This window comes from Ciona intestinalis, unplaced genomic scaffold (assembly GCF_000224145.3).
Source record: "Ciona intestinalis unplaced genomic scaffold, KH HT000034.2, whole genome shotgun sequence".
NCBI lineage: Eukaryota > Metazoa > Chordata > Ascidiacea > Phlebobranchia > Cionidae > Ciona > Ciona intestinalis.
Window position 1 is genome coordinate 112,176 of NW_004190356.2, and position 25,112 is coordinate 137,287.

The following is a 25,112-nucleotide window of genomic DNA, read 5'->3' on the forward strand; positions in this document are numbered from 1 at the left end:
TTTTTCCGTCTACAACATCTTGAGTGAACCCAACGAAAGCTTCATAACTCAAAGCATTTTTCGGTGGAAGAAACCGTGAATGGTATTTATCAAATTTTGTCATCCTGTTACATGGTAAGTCCTTATTCTCATCCACGTGGTAATAGTTGACCGCACTCTTTACATTATCACGTGACGTATCCACGTGGATGAATACAACTTCGTTCTCCTGTGATGATGACTTCACAAAGAACAAATGATTTAAGTATGTAATTATATTTATTTAGATATGTAGTAGAGTCGGGAAAGGATAGGGGACACCTTTTTATTGTATTTTCTTGTCCCATTTGGTAGTAAACAAAGAATATTCCAAGAAATATAAAACCGTATCGTCACGACTTCCATAAACCGTTGTTAATTGTTTAAAATACGATCAGGATATTTGGATATTATGTGATAAAGTTGTCCCATTTTACACCACTTCACTATATATATTTTACCCCACCTCACTATATACAGTAGGGTAGGGAAATAAGACTGGACACCTTTATCACATAATCTCCCATTGTTCTTAATCTTATTTAAAGAATTAACAATTAAAAATGCTCTTTTAGGGTCGTAAGATTTCGGTTATATATTTTGTAAATATTTTTGTTTCCCAAATATTGTAACAATAAAAGATAACGCAAACATGAACCATCATACCCCAACTTACAATTATCTTTTAAAATATACAACCAATTATAGCAGCAAATATCTCAAGTATAGTTCATTCATAGCTATTATATATTTCCTAAAAAACAACACGTAGGATTCATTACCTTGGCCTTGAAATGTTTCGCTGCGTCTCGAAAAGCTTTGAATGTTTGTTTGTAGTTTCTATCTTTACTGGACATGAACAGGATATGGTGATACCCCACGTGAGAGCCGTGTAGCTTGTGGTTGTACTAAGGAAACATGAATGGCTTCGTTATAGAACAAAAACTATAACTGAATAAACGAAAATCGAGTTAGCTTATCTTAGGGTGTTTTCTTTTCTGTGTGTAGCTGATAATTTGGACAACTCATTAGTGACCACTGGGTCGGACCAATTGCCGTTAAATGTCACGCCCATAATGGTAGCAGCAGCGAGCCTTTATTGAACTCTTCTTAAGAGGCAGGCGCGCTAACCACTTTGCCACGAGGTCGGATATATCGTAGCAATTTACTTACTGCCACATCATAATGCTTGTAAACAACAGGCGCTGTTTCTTCATCCACAAACTTGAGCAAGTCATCCAGGTTCGTCACATCCCCTCGGTAAACTGCTTTGTCTCCGTCTTCAAACTAAAAGTAGTAATTGTAATTAATCATTTTCTATGTCGCTAGATAAGATGGGATATTGTTAGCAAATAATTCTCTATATTTCCTGATCGCGTTTTGAACAATTCAACGTCATTTTATAGTCGCAGGAATACCGTTCTACAATTCTGTAAATATTCTTTTTTAATACCAAGTGGGCCGAAAAAGTCCACAAAACTTTGCAGTAAACCTTCATATCATGCATGGTTCCTTTCTACACGCACGACCAAATATAGAAAAACGTTTTTTTCAATAGCAAAAACGTGTTATGGTATAGTAGGGTGGGGGAGATGGGACACCTTTTCATTTTATTTTCTCGTCTCATTTGGTAGCAAACAAAGAACATTTAACGAAATATAAAACCGTATCCTAACGACTTCCATACACCGTTGTTAATTATTTAAAACATGATCAGGCTATTTTGATATTACGTACTAAAGGTGTCCTATCTTACCCCGCAAAACTATATATCTCACCAGCATAGCGTTATATAACTTTTAGTGTTGACCAACCTGTTTGTAAACTGTGACCGAACCATGGTTTATCCCTAGTCGTCTCGCAACACTGGCTGACGTAATTATGGCGAATCTGGGCTGTGGTAATCGTGGGTCGTACACGAAATGTTGGCTCACTCTGTAAAAGTTCTTGTACGCTGCTTCGGGTGCATTCTGTTTGGAAACAACTTCTTAAATAGTTGCAATATCATAATAATAACTTTATTTGTCTCTTCGATTATGGTAGCGAAGATTTAAAATTATTTTTCATGAAAAAGAGATATAACTAAAAAACAACGGTTGTTAAAACACACTTACAGTTAAAACATAATATTTACATTTATTTGGAAGAAAATAAGCGTGGTCGCTGCACCTTATATAGTGCTTCTCAACTTAATATTTGGGTTACGACCATAAAAAAGAGTCGCCATTTGATATGGTATAATAGTCGCCTACTCGTAGTAGTTTAATTTTATTGTAATTGTATAAGTTCACCTAGTTTTACTATATGTTTTACAAAAATTTCTGAAAATAAGTTTGGAAGTTGGCCTAAACCTGGCTGGTAATTTATACATACTGTTTAAGTCCCCGCGAAAATGGCCAAAAAACACGTCAATATCAATTTCTAGTGCGCAGTTGTATAACTTAACCATTTTTATACCGGTTTAACCATTTTAGTACTTGGGCTATATATTCTTACCCCAGGGAAGCACCCTAATACAACAGTCTTGGATTGAATAAGTTCGTCAAACTCTGTTTCAAGATTCACAACGATTGGAGTGTTCATGACGATCTGTATCCATACTAGCCAATCATCCGCAGTATTGTAACCTAGATGTTGTGAAAATATTACCTCATGCATAATATTTTGGGGTCAGATGGGTTATGTTTTTTCTCATTGATCGTCCCATTTGGGATTGACCAAATATATAGTAGGGTGGGGGAAAGTGGGACACATTTTCATTTATTTTCTCGTCGCATTTGATAGTAAACAAAGAATATCTAAAGAATTATAAAACGGTATCCTCACGACCTAAAACACGATCAGGAAATTTTGATATTATGTGCCAAAGATATCCCGTCTTCCCCCACCATACTATATATTTCCAGAGTCGTATAACCATATCCTCACGACTGTAAAAGAGCATTGTTGTATACACACACGATGTGTAAATGTTATGTGCTAACGCTATAACTATATTCGGCATACCTACAGTACCATTTTTTATTTCTCTATTTAATGACTTTATCAGTAATTTTAAATTCTGTCATGCTGCGATGCAGGTGTGCCATTGGCGTATAATAGCCTTCGAATGTCAGCTATTTACAAGTTCCCCATAACAGAGTTATAGAAACACCATGTAGTCCAAGTTGCCGCCTTTGTGTGTACATAATCAAGCAAATGTGCTCACTTTTGCAATAGGGTTAAACAAATTTGCCACAATCCAACCGCTTGTATAATTTTAGATACATAAAAAAAGTTACACATGTTTTTTACACTTTCGAACCTTTAAGTTTGTTTTAGGTCCAAGTTTTTCTGTAATTTACCCAAAAACATACATTTTTCTATACTTTGTTATTTTGGAAACAAATTCGCGTTCAATTTGCCTTTTACCTTACAATCGGTTGGACAGGTCAGTACTAACTTTGAGTTGGACTACTCGGTATTTCTATGGCTCTACCCCATATTAAACCAACACCCAAAAATCTGCATTTACGTATCTAACATCTTATGAGTATATACCTTGTGTGTAATCCATCATGTTTCCATTTTTAAACATTCTCAAACTTGGTACTTCATGAACAGGATATTTTTTTCTTGCTTCCTCATTCTTTTCAATATTAATAACCGCAACATGTATTGGAGATTCTGATGATTTCAGCTTTTCTGCCAATTTTCCAACTTCGTCCATCAACGTTTTACTCTCTTTGTTATTTCCATCTGAAATTAAAAAACTCTGTGACTTATTTAGGTAAATAGTAGGGTGGGTAAGATAGGACATCTTTTTATTTAATTTTCCCGTCTTATTTGGAAGTAAACAAAGAACATTCAAAGGCTTATAAAACCGTATCCTCAAGACTCCCATAAACCGTTGTTGATTGTTTAAAATACGATTAGAATATTTGGATATTATGTGCTAAAGGTGTCCCGTATCCCCCCACCCTACTATATATCCATTAATAATTTACTTCTTTTGGCGATTATAATTTGCATAAAGCGAAGAGAAAAGTATTGAGCACAATTGCATTTACTAAATTATACCATATAGGGTTAAAATATACGAGGATTTAAAAATGCCCCAAAAAGACAACCGTTATCTCTTGAATGGTAAATAGTTTATTTTTAGACATGGTTAACTACACATATAGACAATAAAATATTTTAATCAGTGCTTTAAATATAACTCGTAACAGTTAAATATGCATGTACAAAGAGTAATATTTTGAGACATAGTTTTTCGGTTACAAATACAAGCAATAGCCTATATTTCAATCGGTGCTTAAAATATATTTTTTTCTCGTATTATATCGCTATAGTATAAATGTATATAATATCTGAATCCAACAATTAAATATACATGTACTTACAGTAATATACAAACACGAACTTATACTTCGATAAAGCGGCGTAAAAATTGTGTTCGTTCAGTTGAATAATTCCCAACTTTCTCGGATAAAGTTCGGATTCATCTTGCGCGCATGCGCAACAAAATAAAACCCACAGATACAAAACAGATAAAATGTGTCGATACATTACAATATTCTATATCTAACTGACTCGATACAGACCTTTGTATAGTTAGTATAGCACACGTGTCGATCTGACGTGGTGCGACTTCATAGGCTGTGTGACTGCACCAACAATCATTGGGTATAAGTGCTTTGTTAAAATAACATTGCCATGATGATGTTTGATTGGTAAGACATATGTGATAATCCACGTCATGTTTATGTTTAAGCAATAGACCAATATGGTTTAAATTGGCATTACATTAAACAGAATGCAACTCAATAACCGATGGAATGACTTTATTTTGCAGTTTTAACCCAATCACAAACGTCAAAACAATATAGCAGGGTGGGGAAAGACAGAAATACTCAAATGTCCCAAATTATTTTTAAACAGTTAAAAACAGTTAATGGAAGTCGTTAGGATACGGTTTTATTAATCTTTGAATCTTTTTGTTTACTACCGGAGCAAGAAAATAGAATAAAAAGGTGTCCCATCTCTCCCCCCACCGTATTTATACAAAAGCGGTAAGAGGAGAAGTCAAGACAACACGACAGTCAAGTATATTGATAAAACAAAAGTACAAAATTTGTTGGGCACATAATTTATTAGGCAAATTGGCCATGTTTACATCTTTTATCGTCGAACATTTTTTGTTAAGCACGTCAGTGATCTTATAGATCCACCTTCGCCGAACAATTGTTCTTGTTGAGCACGTAATTCAGCACAGTAAAACAAGCCAAAAAATGTTTTAAACCTAATTTTTAATGCGTACAATATTACTTCGTGGTATTTGCGTTTGTTCGATAAAATCACTTTTTAATTAAAATTAACAAAAATTTAAACATTTGAATTGGTAAAATTACACGTGGTGTACGAATTTATAAACATTTATCCGCGTGTTTTATAATACATTTCCTTGGAGTGTTGGCAATATGTGATTAAGGGTCCCGTTTTTCTCCACCCTACTATATAGTAGGGTGGGGAAAGACGGAACACCTTTAGCACAGAATATCCAAATTTCCTGACCGTGTTTTAAACAATTAACAACATTCTATGAAAGTTGTAAGGATATAGTTTTATAATCCTTTAAATGTTTTTGTTTACTACTAAATGGGACAAAAAATAGAGTTAAAAAGTGTCCCATCTTCCCCCACCCTACTGTATATAAAAACAACAACTATAATATAGAGACCTTATTATGTTTTATTATTTTAACTGAACATATAGCTACATATAATGCCGACTCAGCAGTTTTGATACTTATAGTTAATATTTCAACTTTTTTTTTTGTTAAAATGTTTATTATTTCTCACTGATACCTGCTGTATAATTTTCTTTACAAAAAGTCGATTTTTCGTATTAAAAATTGAGTTTCAAAAGTGCGAGTAAGCATATCATAGCATTCTAGTCTGTAGATAGGTTTAATCGAAAAATTAAAACATAATAGGAACTATATTTTATATTTTTTTATATATAGTGGGTTGGGGTAAGATGGGACATGATTTGTTTTTTCCTTGGCCAAAACAAAGAACAATCAAAAAACGATATAACCGTATCCTCACGACTCTTAACTGCCGCTGTTAACTGTTAAACACGACCAGGATGTTTAGATATTGTGTGCGAAAAGTGTCACATCTTACCCCACAGATGATGTTCACACTTTTTTTCGGTATAATTTAGAAACTAGAATCGGTCAAATTTGAGTGACAGTTGTTCTAATGGGAGATCCCAAGCATTGATTGTACGGCCAATTTTTTTTAAGGCGGTTTTGTCAAAAGCTGTTTCGCTTTTTAAAAAAAGTTTGGTGATAATCACATTTAGTCATCTCAATTCATATGCAAATTTTTATTTCGTTGGTATGCCCCTTAGTTGTAAATGGACGCGGTAAACAAAATATCGGTTGGTAACCGGCCTCCGGCGGTGCATAAGTAACCTTTCATGTATTATCGAGGATTCTTTAAACTGCATGAGTAACGTATAGTCACGATGCAAAACACCCTTGAACTGATTTTCTCCACAAAGATTTGAGCTCGTTTATTGCAAGTTGTATGCGCTTTATTTAACTAGGCGACTCAATTCGAACGTTATATATAAATTGTTAACAGATATGTGGAAAGCATACGATTAAAAGCAAGCATATTTTTTGTTATTACGACATTTTCGAGGAGGGTAATTTATAATATTAAATTTATGATAATGGTCGTTTATTGCAGCACAACTATTTTAATAGGATAAATATGTTGTTTCATCATATTGCTACGATAGTAAGCTGTTGTTTTGAATGTCTTTTATTTGGGGGTGTGATTTTTGGCTGGCCATCTTTGGAATATGTACTCAGAAAGGAAAAGTATTTTGCGAATTATTGTACAAGAATCTCTACAGTCAACGAATGCAGCAAAAGTAAGGAAATGTTTAATCTAGTTTTCACAGTTTCCGTCTCAACCGGCCAAGTAAGTTTGGTATTTGGAGGTTATTTGCTGGACAAGTTCGGGACCTGGGTTCACCGCGGTATAACGTCAGTAGCCTTTGTAATTGGCGCACTTTTGCTGGCCCTATCCTCTCCGGAATACGCGATAATGCTGTTCCCGAGCATGATTCTAATTGCGGTTGGTGGCTTGAATCTTTTATCCTCAAATATACAGGCTGGAAATTTGTCAAACTCCTACCGTGTAACTGTTATAACATTGATGAATGGTTCATTTGATTCAGGGATGTTAGCTTTTTTCTTATTTAAGCTATCTTATGACTCTGGGATCGACTTTAAATCCATCACCGTTGCTTACGTCGTGTTCAGCTTGTATCTCTGCATCAGCACTTTTACATTGATGCCTCGAAAGTGGTTTCCCAGTGTCAATTCATCATCACCTGTACCACGATACGGAATATACGAAGTAAGACAACTGTTTTGCCGAAAAAATGTAGTGATAAACGAAAGTAGCCAAGATGAAGATGAAACAAGAGTAAGAGACACCACCGGTGTAGATGAAAACAGTCAAAAAATATCTACACTTAACTGTATCAAGTCACCTTTGTTTTGGACTGGGTTGTTATTCATATGCTTCATAAATCTGCGAATAAATTTTTTCTTGGGTAGTTTTTCATCCTGGATCGCTAGTTTTGAAGATCACTCCAGCCTTAATACGTTAACGAACATATTCGGCACTTTACCTTTAGTAGGAATTGTTGTTGCGCCAATAAACGGCGCAATGACGGACATAACTATCAAACTTTGCAAAAAATGCGGATATAACGACTCGCAGAGTAAATGGAAAGGCCTTTTCACTTCTACGTTTTCTACAAGTGTATTTGCTGTGTGTTTTTCGATTGCCGTGTCACTACGGAACACATATTCATCGTTTGTGTTTTTCTTTATCACAAGATCGTTTTTGTATGCATCTAACGCAACGTTTATTTCTTTGGCGTTTCCGGCGTATCATTTTGGAAAGCTGTTCGGTATTATTAATTTTGCCTTTGGTATGTTCGGCCTATTACAATTTGCGTTATTCACTTTTGGCTTGAATATTGATCCAGGTTTTCGAGTAACAAACTACACTTGGATAGCTGCTGCGGTGATTACGCTTGTCCATTCTTTCGCGATTTTTCAAAAATCACGTTCACAGTAACATATTGTAGGGTGGGGGAAAATGGGACACATTGTAGGACGAGACTTTTTTATTTCTTTTTACGGACCACCATTTAATGAAGAATGAATAATCTAATGTATAAAACATGTTAAAAGCTATAGCAGCAGAGAAAGGAAAATTAGTTTAAACCTTATTTTTAAACCGCACAGTAATATTTCGTGTTATTTACGTGCATTTTTACCTTGCGTGTTTTATCAAATTTGTAAAATTTTACCTGCTGTGGCAATCGCTAAGTAATTCCTCATCTGTTTTAATATATTTTTTTGAAATTGTCCCCATTCCCCCACTCGAATACTGTTGGGTAGATGGATACCATCAGCACATAATGTGTTATACTGATGCCTTATCGTGTTTTTAATATTTAACGCTCTATAGAGTCATGAGGGTACAGTTTTATATCCAAAAATATTATCTGTTCATTACCAAATTGGACAGAAAGTAAATAGATGGACCACTTTACCCCCTATTTACTAGATTGTGTTTTTCCTAATAAAGTCCTTTCATGTCTATTAGCCTTGTGAACCCTAATGAGCGAAGGAGTAAGATGTTTTTCTTAAATATACATTTTCCAGTGTCATGGCAAAGTAGTTAGTGCGCCTGCTTTTAACCGCAAAGGTGATGGGTTCCCCTGCTCACGTTAATTTGTTCTGGCTGTTGAACTGCGCATGCGGAACAAATATTGAAGAAATGCGTCGCATACTGATGATGCCACAAGGAAAATCGTGCACAACAAAACAGATTTGGTCGACCGGAAAGACTGAGTACTTCCATGCAAACATTGCACAGCATAGTAGCTTGTGGTTGGTTAAACCCCCAAAATGGTATTGTCGTTCTAATCTAGACTCTTTTTGGAGCAGTTAACTTTGCTAAGAATCAAACCAAAGTAGTACACTGATATGTACCTTAAAGTGTAAGTTATTAAAGTTATAAACACTGTTGCAGAGCTATAGAAGTACCAACGCTTATAGATGTATATATATAACAGTTGGAAGTACCGCGCCACTGAGCTTAATGTGTTTCTACGACTGTTGTAGAATCCGACCCTCCTCGTATCCGGTTTGTATGATTGATTGGGAAATTCTTCCTGGAAATCCAGGAAAACAAAATCGTAACTCATAGACCTAACATAATGGCAATCACCCACTTCATAGTTCAGTGTATAAAGACAACCAAAAAGACAACCAGCTACTCTTTAAAGTTCTTAACATTGTTTATGACAAGTTTGTTTTGTCATTTTACTACGTTTGCTAAAGTGCCAGGTCAAATTGTAATTTTTCACTTCTGATCTTTAAATTAAATGTGTTAAATTTTTACAAACCTCCTTTTAGTTTGTAAGGTTTAGAGAATTAAACGCTGTCATTTCTGCTACTTTCTAACAATGGAAGGGAAAGAAACGACGTCAGTGTTTTTCCAAATATCTCATTTTCTTGCTGCAATTTATTTTGCGTTATCAGCATATGTGCAGGTATATCAATTTTTGTTCTTTTAATTTTTTTTTTGTTAATTGTTGTTCCTATTTTCAGACCAATGACCCCGACCCTGAAATTTGGATTGTAAGTAAACTGTTGTATTTATTATAGCAGAAAGCAAAAACACTATAAAGTAAATTCGTTAGAGCATTTTTTTCAAACATTTTTCTACGGATTTGTAAAAGTTTACTGTACAAATTTTTAAAGTTTATTTGATAAATCAGAAAATAAACATTTTGTGTTGTGCATGCTAGCTTCTGTAAAACTAAAATAATAAGTATATATCTCTAAATCTCTTTATTTTACATAAAAGGTTATTTTCAAAATGTTGTTTTGGTTCACAACTTTTTACTTTCATGTTACATAGGCTATACATTTCTTGTGTTAAAGGTTTACCCACATTTAAATACCTATATTTTCCCACAACAGTGTGACTTTATTTAAATATTCTATATTTCTATAGCCGATATACCTTCTGCCAGCCACAATTGCATTGTGTACTGCAGCAAAACCGAGCTTTACAGGTAATAACCTTATGTTATAATGAATATATATATATATATATATATATATAAAAGAATAACTTTTTAATTGTGGCGACCTAGTAATAGCAATGGAAAAAACTCTTCTCTAGTAAATGTTTATCAGTAGTAATAAAGTCACATTATCGTTGATTTATTAAAATAGTATTTGAAAAATTGAAATATTTAACACAGTTATTTTGTTTCAATGTAACTTGCTTTATCCTCGTGTGGCGGGAAAACGACAGTTGCTATAACACAGTGTTCTGTTTCATACACCTCATGTCAGCTTACAAGTTACCATGTATGTTACTTTGTTGGTGATTATTTTCAGGGGATTTTTTTCATTTTCTTTGTATGGTTGATAATTTAGACAACTTATTAGTAACCACTGGGTTGGAGCAATTGTCGTTAGGTGTCTTGTAAAAGGACACATACGCCCACAATGATATTTTACATAGAGGTACCTGAACCCCTTATCTTCATTATCAAGGTCAGAGGCCTAATCATTTTGTCTATATGTCAATGACTCCCTAATTGATTGTTTGATTTCCAGAGTTTTCAGTAGTGAGTAAACTAAATGATTTAATCGTGATGGGCTGTTGTATATACGGAGGATTCATTTTGGACTCGTCATATAAATTTGAAGAAAATATTTTCCACTGGGTTGTACATGATGAAGCTGGACGGTAAGTTGTTTCACCCCGTGCCCGTTTAATTTTTTTTATATGAAAAATGGATTCTATTTCATACAGTCTTACCTTTCGAGTTGTAAATACCTTTCTGGGCATTTTTTTTGCTATGGCTGGAAAATCATATAATCAATTGTGCATTTGGAGAAATTACTGTTTAGTGTTTTTGCAAAGTTGTACAAAAAAGGTAAAGTTTATACAGCCTTGCGTGTTGGTTGATAAAATTTTTAAAAGACATATACATATAGACAGTATAATATAATTAATATATGTTTAATTTTTTGGTTAAACTAGAATATTTCATTAAGGCTTATAAAAAGAGTCCTTATTTTAAGTTATTTGTTTAATTGTTTTGTTTAACAAAAAAAGTAATATGTTTATTTCAAATGTGTATATATTTGTTTAAAACTCTGGTACAGTGAATTTGGAGGACTTCTTGTTATTTGCTTGTGGACAATCTGTATGCATGGTTCCTCCACGTGAGTAATTATTTGTATGATGTTAATATATAGTAGGGTGGGGGGAAGATGGGACACCTTTTCATTCTATTTTCTCGTCTAATTTGGTAGTAAACAAAGAACACTCAAAGAATTATTTAACTTTATCCTCACGACTCCCATGATTGTTAATTGTTTCAAACACGATCAGGATATTTTGATATTATGTGCTAAAGGTGTTCCATCTTCCCCCACACTACTATTTATTCAAACTTTGTAATAAATAAAAATAACACAACTGCTTTACATTTTTGGAGTAATGATAACATATTTTGGTAACCTACCTCAACCTACACACTAGAACCCTTGCTTTGCAAATAGCTATGACCATCAGCCAAAATGAATATTTATCATATTCTAATCTGTATGGGTGAGGCCTTGCAGCGTGGCAGGCGGCGCGTTATGTGTTCTAGGAGTTAGCCCAAGATTGGCCCATTACCCCAACATCCGGGTGCTACCGCATGGACCTTAACAGTTTTTAGACCGTAAATAATAACCCAGGAAGTTATTGCCCTCCACAAGATAAATTGCTATTCAGGCATTAACATGCTTTGACTGTTGGGTGGTATAAGCAGTTTAAATAGTTTTGTTTGTTAAAAAGCTTCATATTGTTTCCCAACCATACAAATTATCACCAGGTGTATGTATTTTATAATGAATAATAATAAAAAATGCTAGATGAAATTTTAAAAGATTAAACTAAACTAAAATAGGGTATAACGGTCACGGCTTTTATCCAAAACATTATTTCTTTCTTTTTTTATCAACAAGCTTGTTTTAACAACTGTTGTTTTACCGTCACTACCCGTCTTTTCGCTTTTTGTCAACTCTCTTGTTCTTCGTTATCATGACCGAAGAGACGAAATAAATTTCATTCATTCATTCATTCAAACTAAACTTATTGGGTATTTATTTTATATTTTGTAATAAATGATATTAAAAAAATAATACGTGAAATTTCAAATGATTAAACTAAACTTTACCAAATTATTATTACAGAACTCGAACGAAAAGAAGTTTGTTATTTCTATGTATTATTGTTCTCTCTCCTGCCCTCTTATGGGTGTATATTTACATGAATAAATCTTTCCGAAGTTTGTGGCCAAAGCATTGTCAAACTGCCCTCTATCCAGACCTTGTATCAAAAGCAGAGCTTTAGTTTTGGATTCATTTAAAATTTGTGATCATGCCATAAAATAATTTGTGCAATAGTTATTTTGAATAAGTTTCTGTTAAAACAGATAATAAAATAACAGCTTTTTTCTTGCATTGCAAATAAAAGGGTTATGTTTAAAAAAGATTATTTTTCATTTGTAAAACACAAAAAAGTTTACAAATTGGTAAATCTACTTTTCATATGAACTTGTCTTAATTCTTAAAATCACTTGCCAATTTTTTTCAATTACCTGTGCCTTTTTCATTAACTAGTGAAAACTTTTTACGAATTTCTTCAAGTCTACTAATTGTGATCATTAAAAATGCAATGTTAATGAAATTTTTCAGAAAATCTTGTAATTTTTTTCCGTTTGAATTTGTAGGGTATGAACAATACTGTCATTTAAATACCTTTAGCAGGCTAAACTAATGCAATTCCCAAAATCTTGACTCTAACACCTGTATATATAGCCCTAACCAATTAAAAACTGTGTATGTGTATTCTAAATGCATTTGGGTAGGGTCCAGCTATGTAGCACCTATGGAACTGGGGGTTCAGCACAAAACATATATGCGATTACTCCATAAGTACACATATTGTTGATTTTTGATATTTTAGCTTGTGTTACAGTTAGCATCAAATGTCATTGAATTTAAAGAGCTGTGGAACATTTTACACGAGTTTTAATTGTATATAAAAACTTTGCAGTATGTTGCAGATATTGCCAAAATCTCGGTATTTAATTTCTTGTTTTATACTTTGTAAAGTCTTCAATGATGTTCACAATACATAAAAAAAAAAAAAATTTTTTGTGGTGTACGAATTACTTCGGTGAAATATTTGGAATTTAATAACGGAAACAGAGTACTGTCGTTGTTCTTTATACAAGAATATACTTCACCATGTATTGTCGGTAAATAGTTATGTGTTGCACATTTTCGGGAATGCAATGACATAATAGCCTTTGGTGAAGACCCACAGAGAATGAATGAATGTAACTTACTTTATCCTCGCGTGGCCGGAAAACGACAGTCGTTATCACACAACACCTCGTGCCAGCTTACGAGTTACCATGTATGTTACTTTGTGGGTGATTATTTTTTTGGGATTTTTTTATGTATGGCTGATAATTTGGACAACCCATTAGTGACCACTGGGTTGGAGCAATTGTCGTTAACCTTTACACCTAATATTTAAATATCCTGATCAAGTTTTAAACAATAAACAACGGTTTATTGAAGTCGTGAGGATACGGTTTTATAATTCCAAGAATGTTCTTTGCTAACTACCAAATGGAACGGGAAAATATAATGAAAAGGTGTCCCATCTTCCCCCACCCTACTACATGTCCTGCAGAAAGGTACAAATATAATAAAGTGGGGGAAGATGGCTCACCTTTAGCACATAATATCCCAATATTCTTATCGTGTATTAAACAACTAATAACGACGGTGTTGTGAGGATAAAGTTTTATAATTTTTCGAATGTTCTTTGTTTACCGCCAAATGGGACGAGACATTACAATAAAAAGATGCCCTATCTTTCCTCACTGTACTACTCAACATTACAACTACAATTATGTCACCAACGCGTTGCGTAAGATTTAAATGTGGATTTCCGTGTAATTATGTGACGGACACGCGTGCGTTGTATAGAATGAATAACTACCTGTCGTTTATTGGGAACTGCAGCCAAGAAAACTTTGGTATTTGGGTTGTAAACCTATTGTGACCTATACCAGAGGTGAACCGAACCAGGGTAACCTCATGCAAAATGTAATACTGTTATCAAGGCAATTTCGTAACGATGTTAAACTTAAAGATGTTCATTGCAAGCTGTGGCCACTCTAAAATGGTAATTTCCTAAACATATTTTTTCTGAAACTGTTCTTCATTATCATGCATTTATTAATGGTAAAATTGATATTTCCGCTGAAATCGAACGGTACAATATTATGATACAAAATATAAGCGATATCCTACGCAAAAAAACAAACATTTACAGTAATTTGTATATAACCCAACGATTTATAAGTTAAATTTTAATATTAAAGCTTGCCTTTCAGACCTAAACTGTGTGTAACGAAAAAAATCTAACATAGCATGCAATAACAGACGAATAGAAATGTAAAATAGCAAGCAACAGTTTTTAAAAGAACATGCAACACAACTTTTGTGGTATACAGCTGCAATAAAAATCCGCTCTATTTACATTTTGATAAGCATGATCATCGTGCAAAAATATGTTATCTTGCATTTAAGTTATATAGTAGGTCGAAGAAAAATGGGACATCTTTTCGTTCTATTTTCTCGTGTCATTTGGTAGTAAGCAAAGAATATTCAAAGAATTATAAAACCGTATCCGTACGACACCCATAGACCGTGTTAATTGTTTATGAAGAGCTCAGGATTTTTGGATATTATGCGCTAAAGGTGTCCCGTCTCTCCCCCCATCCTACTATAAGACCATAACCTCACTACTTCCAAATAGACCGTCGTTAATTGTTTAAAACACGACCAGGATATTTGGAAATTATGTGCTAAAGGTGTCCCGTCTTCCCCCACCTTACTATATATAACAACTATCCAATTCGGTCAACTATGCTTAAAGTTTTACTGTATACAAAAATTACAAGCTTTCACATATTTGAGCTACATTATGTCCCACGTTTGGGTGATGGTTTAGCATTCCATGGTGGGTTGAGTTGGAGGTAGGCGGGACAATGTACAAGACTAGCCCTGTGTGACTTGCACTGCTTGTGGGAGATCCCTCAGGCCACCAACCTCCATTATAGCCAGGTTTTCCGTTGCTCCGTGTCACAGTATTTGTCTTAAATTAAAAAAAAAGTAATTAAAAAATTAGGTTTAAATATTTTTTGTCCTGTCCCAATGCTATAGTTTTTGACATGGTAACTATTAGTTTGTTATTGTATGCAGAATTTGTATTGTTCGAGCATCAGTTGATAAATACAGACTGTGGGGTAAGTTGGAACACCTTTAGCACTTAATATTAAAATATCCTGATCGTGTTTTAAACAACTAACAACGGGAGTCGTGAGGATATGGTTTTATAACTCCTTAAATGATCTTTATTTACTACCAAATGGGACGAGAAAATAGAAAGAAAAATTGTTCCATCTTCCCCACCCTACCCTGATCCTATTATATTAAAAAAACTATACAAATGGGGTACAGTGAGACACAGAATTAATAGATTACATTAATATTATTTTGCTTGAATAGTTCACTTTACAAAATTAACGGGTTTTGCTTGTTTATTTAATTAACGAGTTTCTGGCGATGTAAACTGTTTATATGAGTTTCGTATACTAGGGTGGGGGAAGCTGGGACAGCTTTTCATTCAAATTTCTCGTGCCAATTGTCAGTGAACATAAACCGTTGTTATTTGTGTAATACACGATCGGGATGAGTTTGATGTGCTAACGGTGGTGTCCCTACTCCACGGTACTAATAACCTTAAGTTAGAACTTACCGAAGTATTGTAAGTTGACCCCAGCCAAGTGTAGACGAAGGGACGAGATCCAAATACGATGTTTTGTTGGGCGAATTTATAAACAGCATCATACATCGCTTTATCAACAATATCCACCAACCGACCGCCTCTGTCCGTACAATACTTTGATGCCGATTTGTAAACCATTGCCAGTACTTGGGAAGGTGCAGGAAACCATAACAAGGAATTCCGGTAAACCATTGCGGTATCTATTAGAAGGAAACATTGTATATATAATACTGACTGTACACACGAGTGAAATGGGTAAATATATGAAGTAATTTGATCTACTACACATCCCTACAATGCATTTAAAAACAATATTAACAAATAAAAATCTTAAAAATCTAAAATCCTCAAAAAATCAAAGCTGGTTTTAAAATATAAAGTGTCATACCTGTATTCTTTGGCAGCAAGTACCAATCCACAGTTATTCTTGTTTCCCAGCCTGCAGCTTTATCAATTCGCTCCAATTCAATCATGAAGGTGGTTTTCTTTATTTCCAGTACAGTTACGCTAAACTTGTGGGGAAGGAAGGGGTTGCTTGGTTTTGCAGTTGCATAGACGTTGGCAGGGGTTGCAGTTAAACATATTTGGTAAAGTATTTCCGCCACCCCTTTCGTCTTTGAGGAAAACGAATACACTTCAAAATTCCCCTTTCCCATGACCATAACCTGATCTGCACCAAAAAAGCTTCGTTCATTAAAAATATTCAAAAGTTAAAACAAAAAAACTTACTTGATGCAGCAGCAACACACATAACGTGTGCAAAAAGGATAACCAAACAAATGCAATTCATTTTAGCTTAATAAATCGACTTATTCTAGAGGTATCCGCACAGTTCCAGACTAACCAGTTAATACTTCCACACCAGCCAATGAATACGATTTCATTTCTTCGGTGCATGACTCAGAAGAAGAGACGAATGTCTGTCTTTTACCAGTGCAGTAGCATGATATACTATACTTCCACTTTCCTAATTTGTAGAAAATGACAAACATGCAACAACCGCGTTCGACCTGAGACATGTTTTGGAAGTCTATATAATGGCGTGAAAGTGGCATAGCCATATTTAATTCATTAACTATATTACACGAGTAAAGTTTCGTAAAATTTGTATTCCAACTGTTTTTTTAAATATTAACATTTGTGCGATGATTCGTTGTGTTGGGCTATGCAAGTTTGAGGTAACAACACACTCTGTACCATCTATTTTTACAAATAACTAAAACAGAGAGGTATATAGTAAGGTGGGGGAGACGGGACACCTTTCGCCTTAATATCCAAATATCGTGATCGTGTTTTAAACAATTAACAACGGTCTATATGGAAATCGTGGGAATGCGGTTTTATATTTCTTTGAATGTGTTTTGTTTACTACTGAATGTGATGAAAAAAAGAGTGAATAAGTGTCCCAACCTCTCCTACCCTGCTATATATGATTTATTGCTATAGGTGGCGGGTATATACTACAAATTGAGTTAACTTTTTCATGTTTGTAGTTATGTCAAGTAAAAAGCATATTTCCCAGTGACGTCACCGATGCAAACACTGTATAAGGGACTATAAATCGAAAACAATACCGTTGTTAATTGTTCAAAACACAATTAAGAAATGTGGTGTTTAGGTTTTAACGGTATTGTTTTACCCAGCACTACTGCGTATAAACTTGAAAACCTATTGATCAGAAAGAAATGGCACGGTACAGAGCACTGTACATATGTCTAGTCTTTGGGTTGGTGGGTAATTGAGTAATCCACTGTCACTTGCGATGTGAAAGCGAACTCGCAAGAATAGTTCAGTGTAAGTGTTGGTAGGGTTGGGATTGTATGGTTGCCGCCAATTTCCTTCTCCATTATAACCTGGTTCACCGTTGCTCTGTGTCACTATGCCGGTCTACATGTATAAACGCCACTTATATATATATCCTTACATGGACGGGTCAAAGTAGTTATAAGTTAAACACGGGTGTTTTATATGTGCAATACGGGTCCCTTTATTTATTTTAGTGCATGTCCGCTATGTCCACTATGTCTGCTATGTCCGCAATATCCACAATATTCACTACATAGTGGACATGGCGAACATAGCGGACATAGCAGACATATAGTAGGGTGGGGGAAGATGGGACACCTTTAGTACGTAATAACCAAATGCCCTGACCCTTTTTTAAACAATTAACAGCGGTCTGTGGGAGTCGTGAGGATACGGTTTAATAATTCGTTGAATGTTCTTTGTTTACCACTAAATGGGACGAGAAAATAGAGTGAATAGGTGTCCCATCTTCCCCCACCCTACCGTATAAACAATTTAATTTCAAGCCAGTTATATTTTCTCACCGTAATTCCCCGGCATTGAAATTGAGCTTTTTAATATAGTAGGGTGGGGGAAGGTAGGACTTCTTTAAAATCTATTTTCTTGTATAACTTGTTAGTAAACGAACCATACTCAAATAATTATAAAACTGTAACTTCGCAACTATACCATAGAGCGTAGACCGTTGTTAATAGTTTAAAACACGATCAGGATGTTTTGATTTTTTTTTTCATCCTTCTCCATCCTACTATATATTGGAAATACCTGGTTAAACGCGGGAAGCAATAATTTAACTTACCTCTGGATTGTAATCCGACGCCAGCCAGACATGTATGTACCAGTGCGTTGGAGCTTCAAGGAATGCGTGTTTTTTTCTAACGTAGTTGTAAAGTAAGTGGTACGTCTTCAAGTCTGAAATATCTGCTAGTTTACCACCGAAGCTGTTACAGAATGTTTCAGATTCCCCTCGGTTCAATGTCTTTATCCCAGCATGTTGTGGCATCCCGAAGATTTGTTCTTTCTGTACCAAGGCTATGCCTGTTTCAATAAAGTTATCTGAAACTGTTACCTTTATCCTTTTTGTTTCTTCACCAGTGCATCTCAATTAATAAAAGCGCACGTTTTGTTATAGTAGGGTGGGGGGAAATAGGACATCTTTTCATTTTATTTTTCGTCTTATTTGGTTGTAAACAAATAACATGTAAAGATTTATAAAACCTTATCCCCACGACTCCCATAGGCCGTTGTGAATCGTTTAAAAACAACAATCAGGATATTTGGATATTATTTGCTAAAGGTGTTCCGTCTTTCCCCACCCTATACTCTACACATTGCACACCGTATGCGATGGTATCATGTACACCGAGCGAGCTCTTGTGAATTACCAAGCATTTAATTTTTTGCTTTTTTATCCCAATAGTGACTAAAAGGCTGGATTAGTATACATTAGGCATATAGACCAAACAATTGTCAGCAAAAATTAATACAAGATTAACAGTCTAAAAAAACATGCGACACCTTGGTACAGCGGACCTACCAATGTACATGAACCAATCCACAGTTATCTTCGTATTCCAACTTGAAGCTTCGTCAACTCGCTCCAATTCAATTGTAAAACTAACTGACTTAATTTCAACCACAGTTACGTTGAACTTGTGCGGCAATGCTGGGTTATTGGGTCTTGCCCTAGCGTATACGAAATCAGGAACTGCAGGCAAACATAACATGTAGATTATCTGCGCTTTGGTTTTCGATGTTTGCGAATACGAATATAGTTCAAAACTTCCTCTTCTTGTCTTTAGTTGATCTGTAATGAATTCTGTAATTAAGTGTAAAGTCACATATATATATAAATACCGTGGGGTAAAATGGGACTCGGGGTAAACCGAGACGGTGTTGAACAAATACAACATTTTTAATGGCGGAAAAGGCATATTTTTAAAATAAAAATATTTTATTAGAAAAATAATAAAAAAGACTCTTATTTTGAATGCTCGCTGAATCACTTTAAAACTGCCGAAATTTCGTAATTCGCGAGTTCAAAATATTAATCCAGCATAGTATTTTATAAAATAGTAAGGAATATTTCGTACAGTTTGTATCCAGTAGGCCCTGCTCTACTAAACACATCACACACACGCACATACACACACACACATATATATATATATACAACTTACTCTGTGCTGTTACGATCAAAACTAAAGCAAATGTAAGTAAGAAACACACGATACTATTCATATTTTCAAAGCGTAGCCTATATATTGAATTCAGTATGATATATTGATGGTTACAACTGGCATCTTTGTTAACTGATACTTCGCACCTATAGAAAGTAAAAACGTTCTTATTGAATCTTAGTTTTTAAAACATTTGAAATGCGACGACAGCTTGACGTATGTTGACGTGTAATAAACCAAATATTAAACTTTATTTCAGCTTGCGTTTATGACGGTGCACATGTCCAGTATTTTTCAGGAAATTGACAGACTGATACCGAATGTCAACAGTTTATTTCGTTGTTATCTGTACACTAAGTTTGTTTGGTTAAAATCTCGAACATTATGAAAAAGTCATGCACTATTTTCTATTATTATTATTTATTGTTAAATAAATCTAATTTACATATCCTCGCATGCCGGGGCAACTACAATCGGTATAACACAGGTTTTCTGTTTATTACTGGTAAAATAGCTTTCGAGTTACCGCAAATATAGCATTGTGAGTATAAAAGGGTTGTTTTGATTAAAAGTTTCATTTTTAATGTTTATTGTTTACATTTTAGACAATACGTATAGTAGGGTGGGGAAAGATGGGACACTTTTTACCTCTATTTTCTCGGCTCATTTAGTTGGAAACAAAGAACTCTTGAAGAATTATATAACCATATCCTCACGACTCCCATAAACCGTTGTTAATTGTTTAAAACACGATTAGGACATTTAGATATTATGTGTAAAGGTGTCCCATCTTCCCCCACCCTACTATATGACATCATTAGATTCTATAGATTACCGATAAAGGGCGCCATTAAAGAATAAAATTGCGTAAAATCGAATTGATGGAGTTATAAAAATCGGTCATGAGAAAATGCATTTTTTTAATACCAAAAAGTGTCCCGAAACCTTGACCATTTTTATTTTCTTGTCTAAAAAAGCTTCTGCTTTCTAAAAATATAATACATGTAGATTGAACATATAACGTTCAGTCGCTTTTTTGCTTACGGTGAAGCAGCAATTTTCTTCAGACAAGCCAAGTGTTCGGGTTAAAAATTAAGTTTTAAAATGTAATTTTTGGAAAAGCCAGGTGTTCGGGTTAAATACCAAGCTTTTAAAATTTGCGAAAAAGCGGTTGCCAGAAGCAGTTTAATAAAAGCAAGAATAATTGATTCACCAAAATAAAAAACTTGTTTTTTCGAAGATTTAGGTGTAATTGCCTTGCGGCCACGAAATATTGATTTAATAGTGAAGCAATTGGTTGATGAATGTTACCCCGAGCGGTTGAGGTAGGTGAATAATTGGTTGGTAAATTTGAGTACTTTCGGAAAATTCGAAAACTGTTTTTTTTGCTGAAATAAAGAAAAGAAAGAAAAAGTAAAAACAACAGATCACAGATCTAATGAATGAGCACGTTTTAAACTAATTAGCATAAGATAGTAGAGTGTGGGAAGATGGGACACCTTTAACACATAATATCCAAATAGCCTGATATTATGTGCTAAAGGTGTCCCATATTCCCCCACCCTACTATATACATGATATACGATACAGTCGCGATTTTTGCTTCCGGTTTATATATAGGTACAGTGTATATACATAGCCTGTGATAGTGATTATGATTCCGGTTTATATATACAGTGTATATTAACATGTGCTGCTTCAAATGAGTCAGCAAAGCGAACAAGTGTAGATAGTATCGCATCCTATCATATTAATTCTGATCGGTATTTGGAAATATAAGACAAGAAATGTCTCCAACAGTATTGATCAAGTAAAACCTTAAGTTAAATGTACAGCGGTTATTCCATAATTTCCTATGTGCAACATTGTATTTAAAACAGGTTTTCGGTATAGCAATAAACCCCAGCAATGTCATTCAAATAAAGTTTGTACCAAGATTTAGTATATGGTATCAAAGGTTAACTTATAATTTTTCGGTGTTTGCTTAGTTATATAAGTCTGCTAAACTATAGTATAGAATTACTAATTATTTTATAGAATTTTAGTGAAAGCTCACAGAAAATAGCGTAAAGGGCCATTTTTTCTGTTTTTGATAAAAGGTTTGTGAATATAACAATTTTACCTATTTTAAGAGAATCTCCGTTTTACAATGTTTTAAGTTCTATTAGGAAAAACGTTAAAATTTGATAATTTGTAAAACCTTCTTTTAGCAATGTAGGTTTTTAAGGTTTAATAACTTTTATGGTCGAGTTTACCAAGCTATTATACATTTTATTAGAAAAGTGTTTACCACAGCATTATTTGCTTACAAATATTTAGTTTGCAAACTAGTATTATGACAGCAATGCGGCGTTTTCATATTGTATGTGTCAATTGATGCATTCTTTTATGACATTGAATTACTTTATGCTTGAGTGCTTCTAGGCGCATTAACCTAATGAAAGCTCAATGCGCAGTCTGCTGTTGACAGCAGTCTATTAATAGCGACGTACATGGCATTACCAAAACGTTCCAACAGTTGTTTTTTATTAAGCAAACTTTGTCTAGGTTTCTATATGGCGTATTGCTGGTAATTGTACAATTTATGTTTTAGCTCGGGTTATACGCAACAAAACCATTAAGAACAATACCAATTAGTTTAAAAAAGCGATTGTAGAGTTGTCCATGTAAAACAGACGCAGTGAAGTAGAAAAATCAATTTGCAGTGAAAACAGATGTAAAATACCGTTAGGCGATATAGAATATAAAACGCTAGTATTTGTCTTGTAGTAATCCTATACGTGTAATGATATTAGCACAACTACTTAACTAAAGATGGTGTGTTACGAAATTTTCTCTCTCTATATATATATTTTTTATGGCGAGTATTAAAATTATAATTAATATGTTTTAGAAATGAAAAAGTTTTATTTTATGTATAGACCTAGTTTGACCAATAAGCTTTTAATTAGGTGTTAATCGTTTTAAAAATTATCGCTAAAATTGACACATTGTACGCAATATACGCTAGGATCACTGAGATATTTTTCAATGTTGCTCAAGCATGACGAATACACTAAAGTGGTAACGAATTTACAAAAAAAAAAATTCTGCAAAATATGACCAACCACTTATTTTGAACTACTAAATAAGTTTTCTTTTAAAATGAATATATGCCAAAACGGCATTAGAAATACGTTTATAAAAAAAGTAAAACTATTTTAAACAATAAACACTACAATTTTAGGATGAGTTCACATTTAGAGGCCGAGAAGTTAAATTACAGATGGGTGGTGTTGTGTATGGTATTTCTTAGTAATTTTCTCACATGGGGAGTTACGTACTCTGTCGGTGTATTGTACGCCGAATGGGTTCGTTATTTTGAAGCACCAATGGGGGAAGTGGCATTTGCAGGAGGAATACCAGTTGCTGTTGGTTGTGGTCTAGGTTGGTAAAGAAGTTACATTTAATGCATGACCACTACTGTGATTTATAGTAGGATGGGGGAATATGGGACACCTTCTCATATTTTCTGGTCGCATTTGGTAGTAAACAAAGAACATTCATAGAGTTATACAACTGTATCGCACGACTCTTATTTACCGTTGTTCATTGTTTAAAAACGATCAAGATATTTAAATAATAAGTCCTAAAGGTGTCCCATCTTCCCCCATCCTACTATATGTCCTTCGGCTGCAAGGGCTTAGTAAAGAGCTGCCCGATGACGAATCTTGGACGAATTTGAATTACTACATTTTAAACCAATGTTCGTGTCTAAATGTATAATGCTGTTGTTGCTGTACCTGTTTATAAGACTGATATATAGTGGGTTGGGGGGAGATGGGACATCTTTTCATTCTATTTTCTCGCCCCCTTTGGTGGTAAATTAAGAAAATTCAAGGAATTATAAAACTGTATCCTAAAATATTTTGTGCTCAAGGTGTCCCACCTTCCCCCACCCTACTATATGTGTTAAACTATATAGTCACCTAACTAAAAGAATGTTGAACTTTGACCAACGCCAAGTATAAAAATATTTTACATTCTTTCGAATAAACAAAAGACGAAAACAGTATCACAGAGTGGGGGAGACACATTTTTTTTCTATTTTCTCGTCCTATTTGGTAGCAAACAAAGAACGCTCAAAAAATTATAAAATCGTATCCTCACAACTTCCAGCATGGGCCGTTGTTATTTGTTTAAAACACAATCAAAATAAGTGGATTAAACACAATCAAAATAAGTGGATTAGATTACAATAGCAAATAAATACAAAAATACATATTTCTGTTTCAGGCCCTTTATACGGCATAATGATCAACAAGCTACAAATAAGGACTTGTGGAATAATAGGAGGACTTACAATGTCTCTTGGCTTATCTATGAGTTATTTTGCACGCAACGTTATTACACTGTGCGTCACGTTTGGACTTATCGCAGGTAAAATTAATTTGTTTTTGACGATGCATTTTTTGGCATACATCGTTGGTAATTGTTTAAAATACGATCAGGGTATTTGGATATCGTGTGCAAAGAGTGACCCGTCTTCCCCACCCTACTATATGTTGAGTGTATAAGACTACTTACTTTTTGCTCAAATGTAAAGGTTGGCCAAAAGCAAATAATATAGTAAGTGTAACAGTGGCAAAACACGCCTATCCTACTTGACTTCTGCAACAGCCTTGATAGTACAACACTATTGTAAGTATAATTCATACAGTAAATCAGCATTTCTCATGTTTCGTACGAATGACTAAATGACACTCCGTGAAGGGCTATAGTGGTAAAGACTATCGTTATAAACAAGTGCTTTTTTTACGTGTGGCGTTTTAAATTTTATGAAAGCAAGCTTTTTCCAGGTTTTGGTTGTGGTCTAACATCGTTAGCTTCGTGCAGTATCATAAATAAATATTTCCTGCGAGAACGAACGCTAGCAGAGAGCGTCTATGGGTCGGGCTGTTCAGCTGGTGTCTTTGCAATGTCTGCGGTACAGCGGTTCTTCATTTGGGAATATACTTGGCAAGTGAGTGGTTAAAAGATCGAAGTATACACAAGCCTCGAATGACATGAGCCATTTTTATGAGGGTTTTAAAAAGAA

The 25,112-nt window shown here is 34.4% G+C and overlaps 6 protein-coding genes across 9 annotated transcripts in view; 3 read left to right on the plus strand and 3 right to left on the minus strand.

Annotated features, from left to right (window-relative positions):
- Positions 1-3,727, minus strand: part of LOC108950166 (protein disulfide-isomerase 2-like) — a 4,260-nt gene extending 533 nt beyond the window's left edge. The window contains exons 1-6 of the mRNA XM_018815100.1: positions 3,559-3,727; positions 2,515-2,645; positions 1,833-1,988; positions 1,192-1,305; positions 801-926; positions 14-220 (exon numbers count right to left, since the gene is read on the minus strand). Coding sequence (XP_018670645.1) covers positions 14-220; positions 801-926; positions 1,192-1,305; positions 1,833-1,988; positions 2,515-2,645; positions 3,559-3,727 — 903 coding nt within the window. The remainder of the gene's footprint in view (positions 1-13; positions 221-800; positions 927-1,191; positions 1,306-1,832; positions 1,989-2,514; positions 2,646-3,558) is intronic.
- Positions 3,728-6,956: 3,229 nt separating this feature from the next.
- LOC100178099 (solute carrier family 43 member 3-like) lies at positions 6,957-8,171 on the plus strand. The gene has a single exon (XM_002119693.1). The coding sequence runs from the start codon at positions 6,957-6,959 to the stop codon at positions 8,169-8,171; it is 1,215 nt and encodes a 404-aa protein (XP_002119729.1).
- A 1,345-nt stretch (positions 8,172-9,516) lies between these two features.
- On the plus strand, positions 9,517-13,332 carry LOC100175085 (transmembrane protein 220). Its single transcript, XM_002120716.5, has 6 exons — positions 9,517-9,657; positions 9,716-9,745; positions 10,125-10,185; positions 10,739-10,871; positions 11,294-11,353; positions 12,371-13,332. Exons 1-6 carry the CDS (start codon positions 9,571-9,573, stop codon positions 12,528-12,530), a joined length of 531 nt encoding a protein of 176 aa, XP_002120752.1. The 5' UTR covers positions 9,517-9,570; the 3' UTR covers positions 12,531-13,332.
- Positions 13,333-14,994: 1,662 nt separating this feature from the next.
- LOC108950170 lies at positions 14,995-16,897 on the minus strand. Its single transcript, XM_018815135.2, has 4 exons — positions 16,779-16,897; positions 16,438-16,719; positions 16,020-16,249; positions 14,995-15,356 (listed from the first exon to the last, which is right to left on the minus strand). The coding sequence occupies exons 1-4, from the start codon at positions 16,837-16,839 to the stop codon at positions 15,156-15,158; spliced, it is 774 nt and encodes a 257-aa protein (XP_018670680.1). The 5' UTR covers positions 16,840-16,897; the 3' UTR covers positions 14,995-15,155.
- Positions 16,898-17,505: 608 nt separating this feature from the next.
- On the minus strand, positions 17,506-18,941 carry LOC113474914. Its single transcript, XM_026837902.1, has 2 exons — positions 18,655-18,941; positions 17,506-17,936 (listed from the first exon to the last, which is right to left on the minus strand). Exons 1-2 carry the CDS (start codon positions 18,856-18,858, stop codon positions 17,718-17,720), a joined length of 423 nt encoding a protein of 140 aa, XP_026693703.1. The 5' UTR covers positions 18,859-18,941; the 3' UTR covers positions 17,506-17,717.
- A 4,317-nt stretch (positions 18,942-23,258) lies between these two features.
- Positions 23,259-25,112, plus strand: part of LOC104266465 (monocarboxylate transporter 14-like) — a 14,825-nt gene continuing 12,971 nt past the window's right edge. For 2 of the 4 annotated variants that reach the window (XM_026837921.1, XM_026837920.1), the window contains exons 1-3: positions 23,259-23,461; positions 24,311-24,454; positions 24,874-25,037. In XM_026837921.1, the coding sequence (XP_026693722.1) occupies positions 23,263-23,461; positions 24,311-24,454; positions 24,874-25,037 (507 nt within the window). In that variant the 5' untranslated portion in view covers positions 23,259-23,262. The remainder of the gene's footprint in view (positions 23,462-24,310; positions 24,455-24,873; positions 25,038-25,112) is intronic. The other 2 variants (XM_026837919.1, XM_026837922.1) reach the window with 1 other exon arrangement.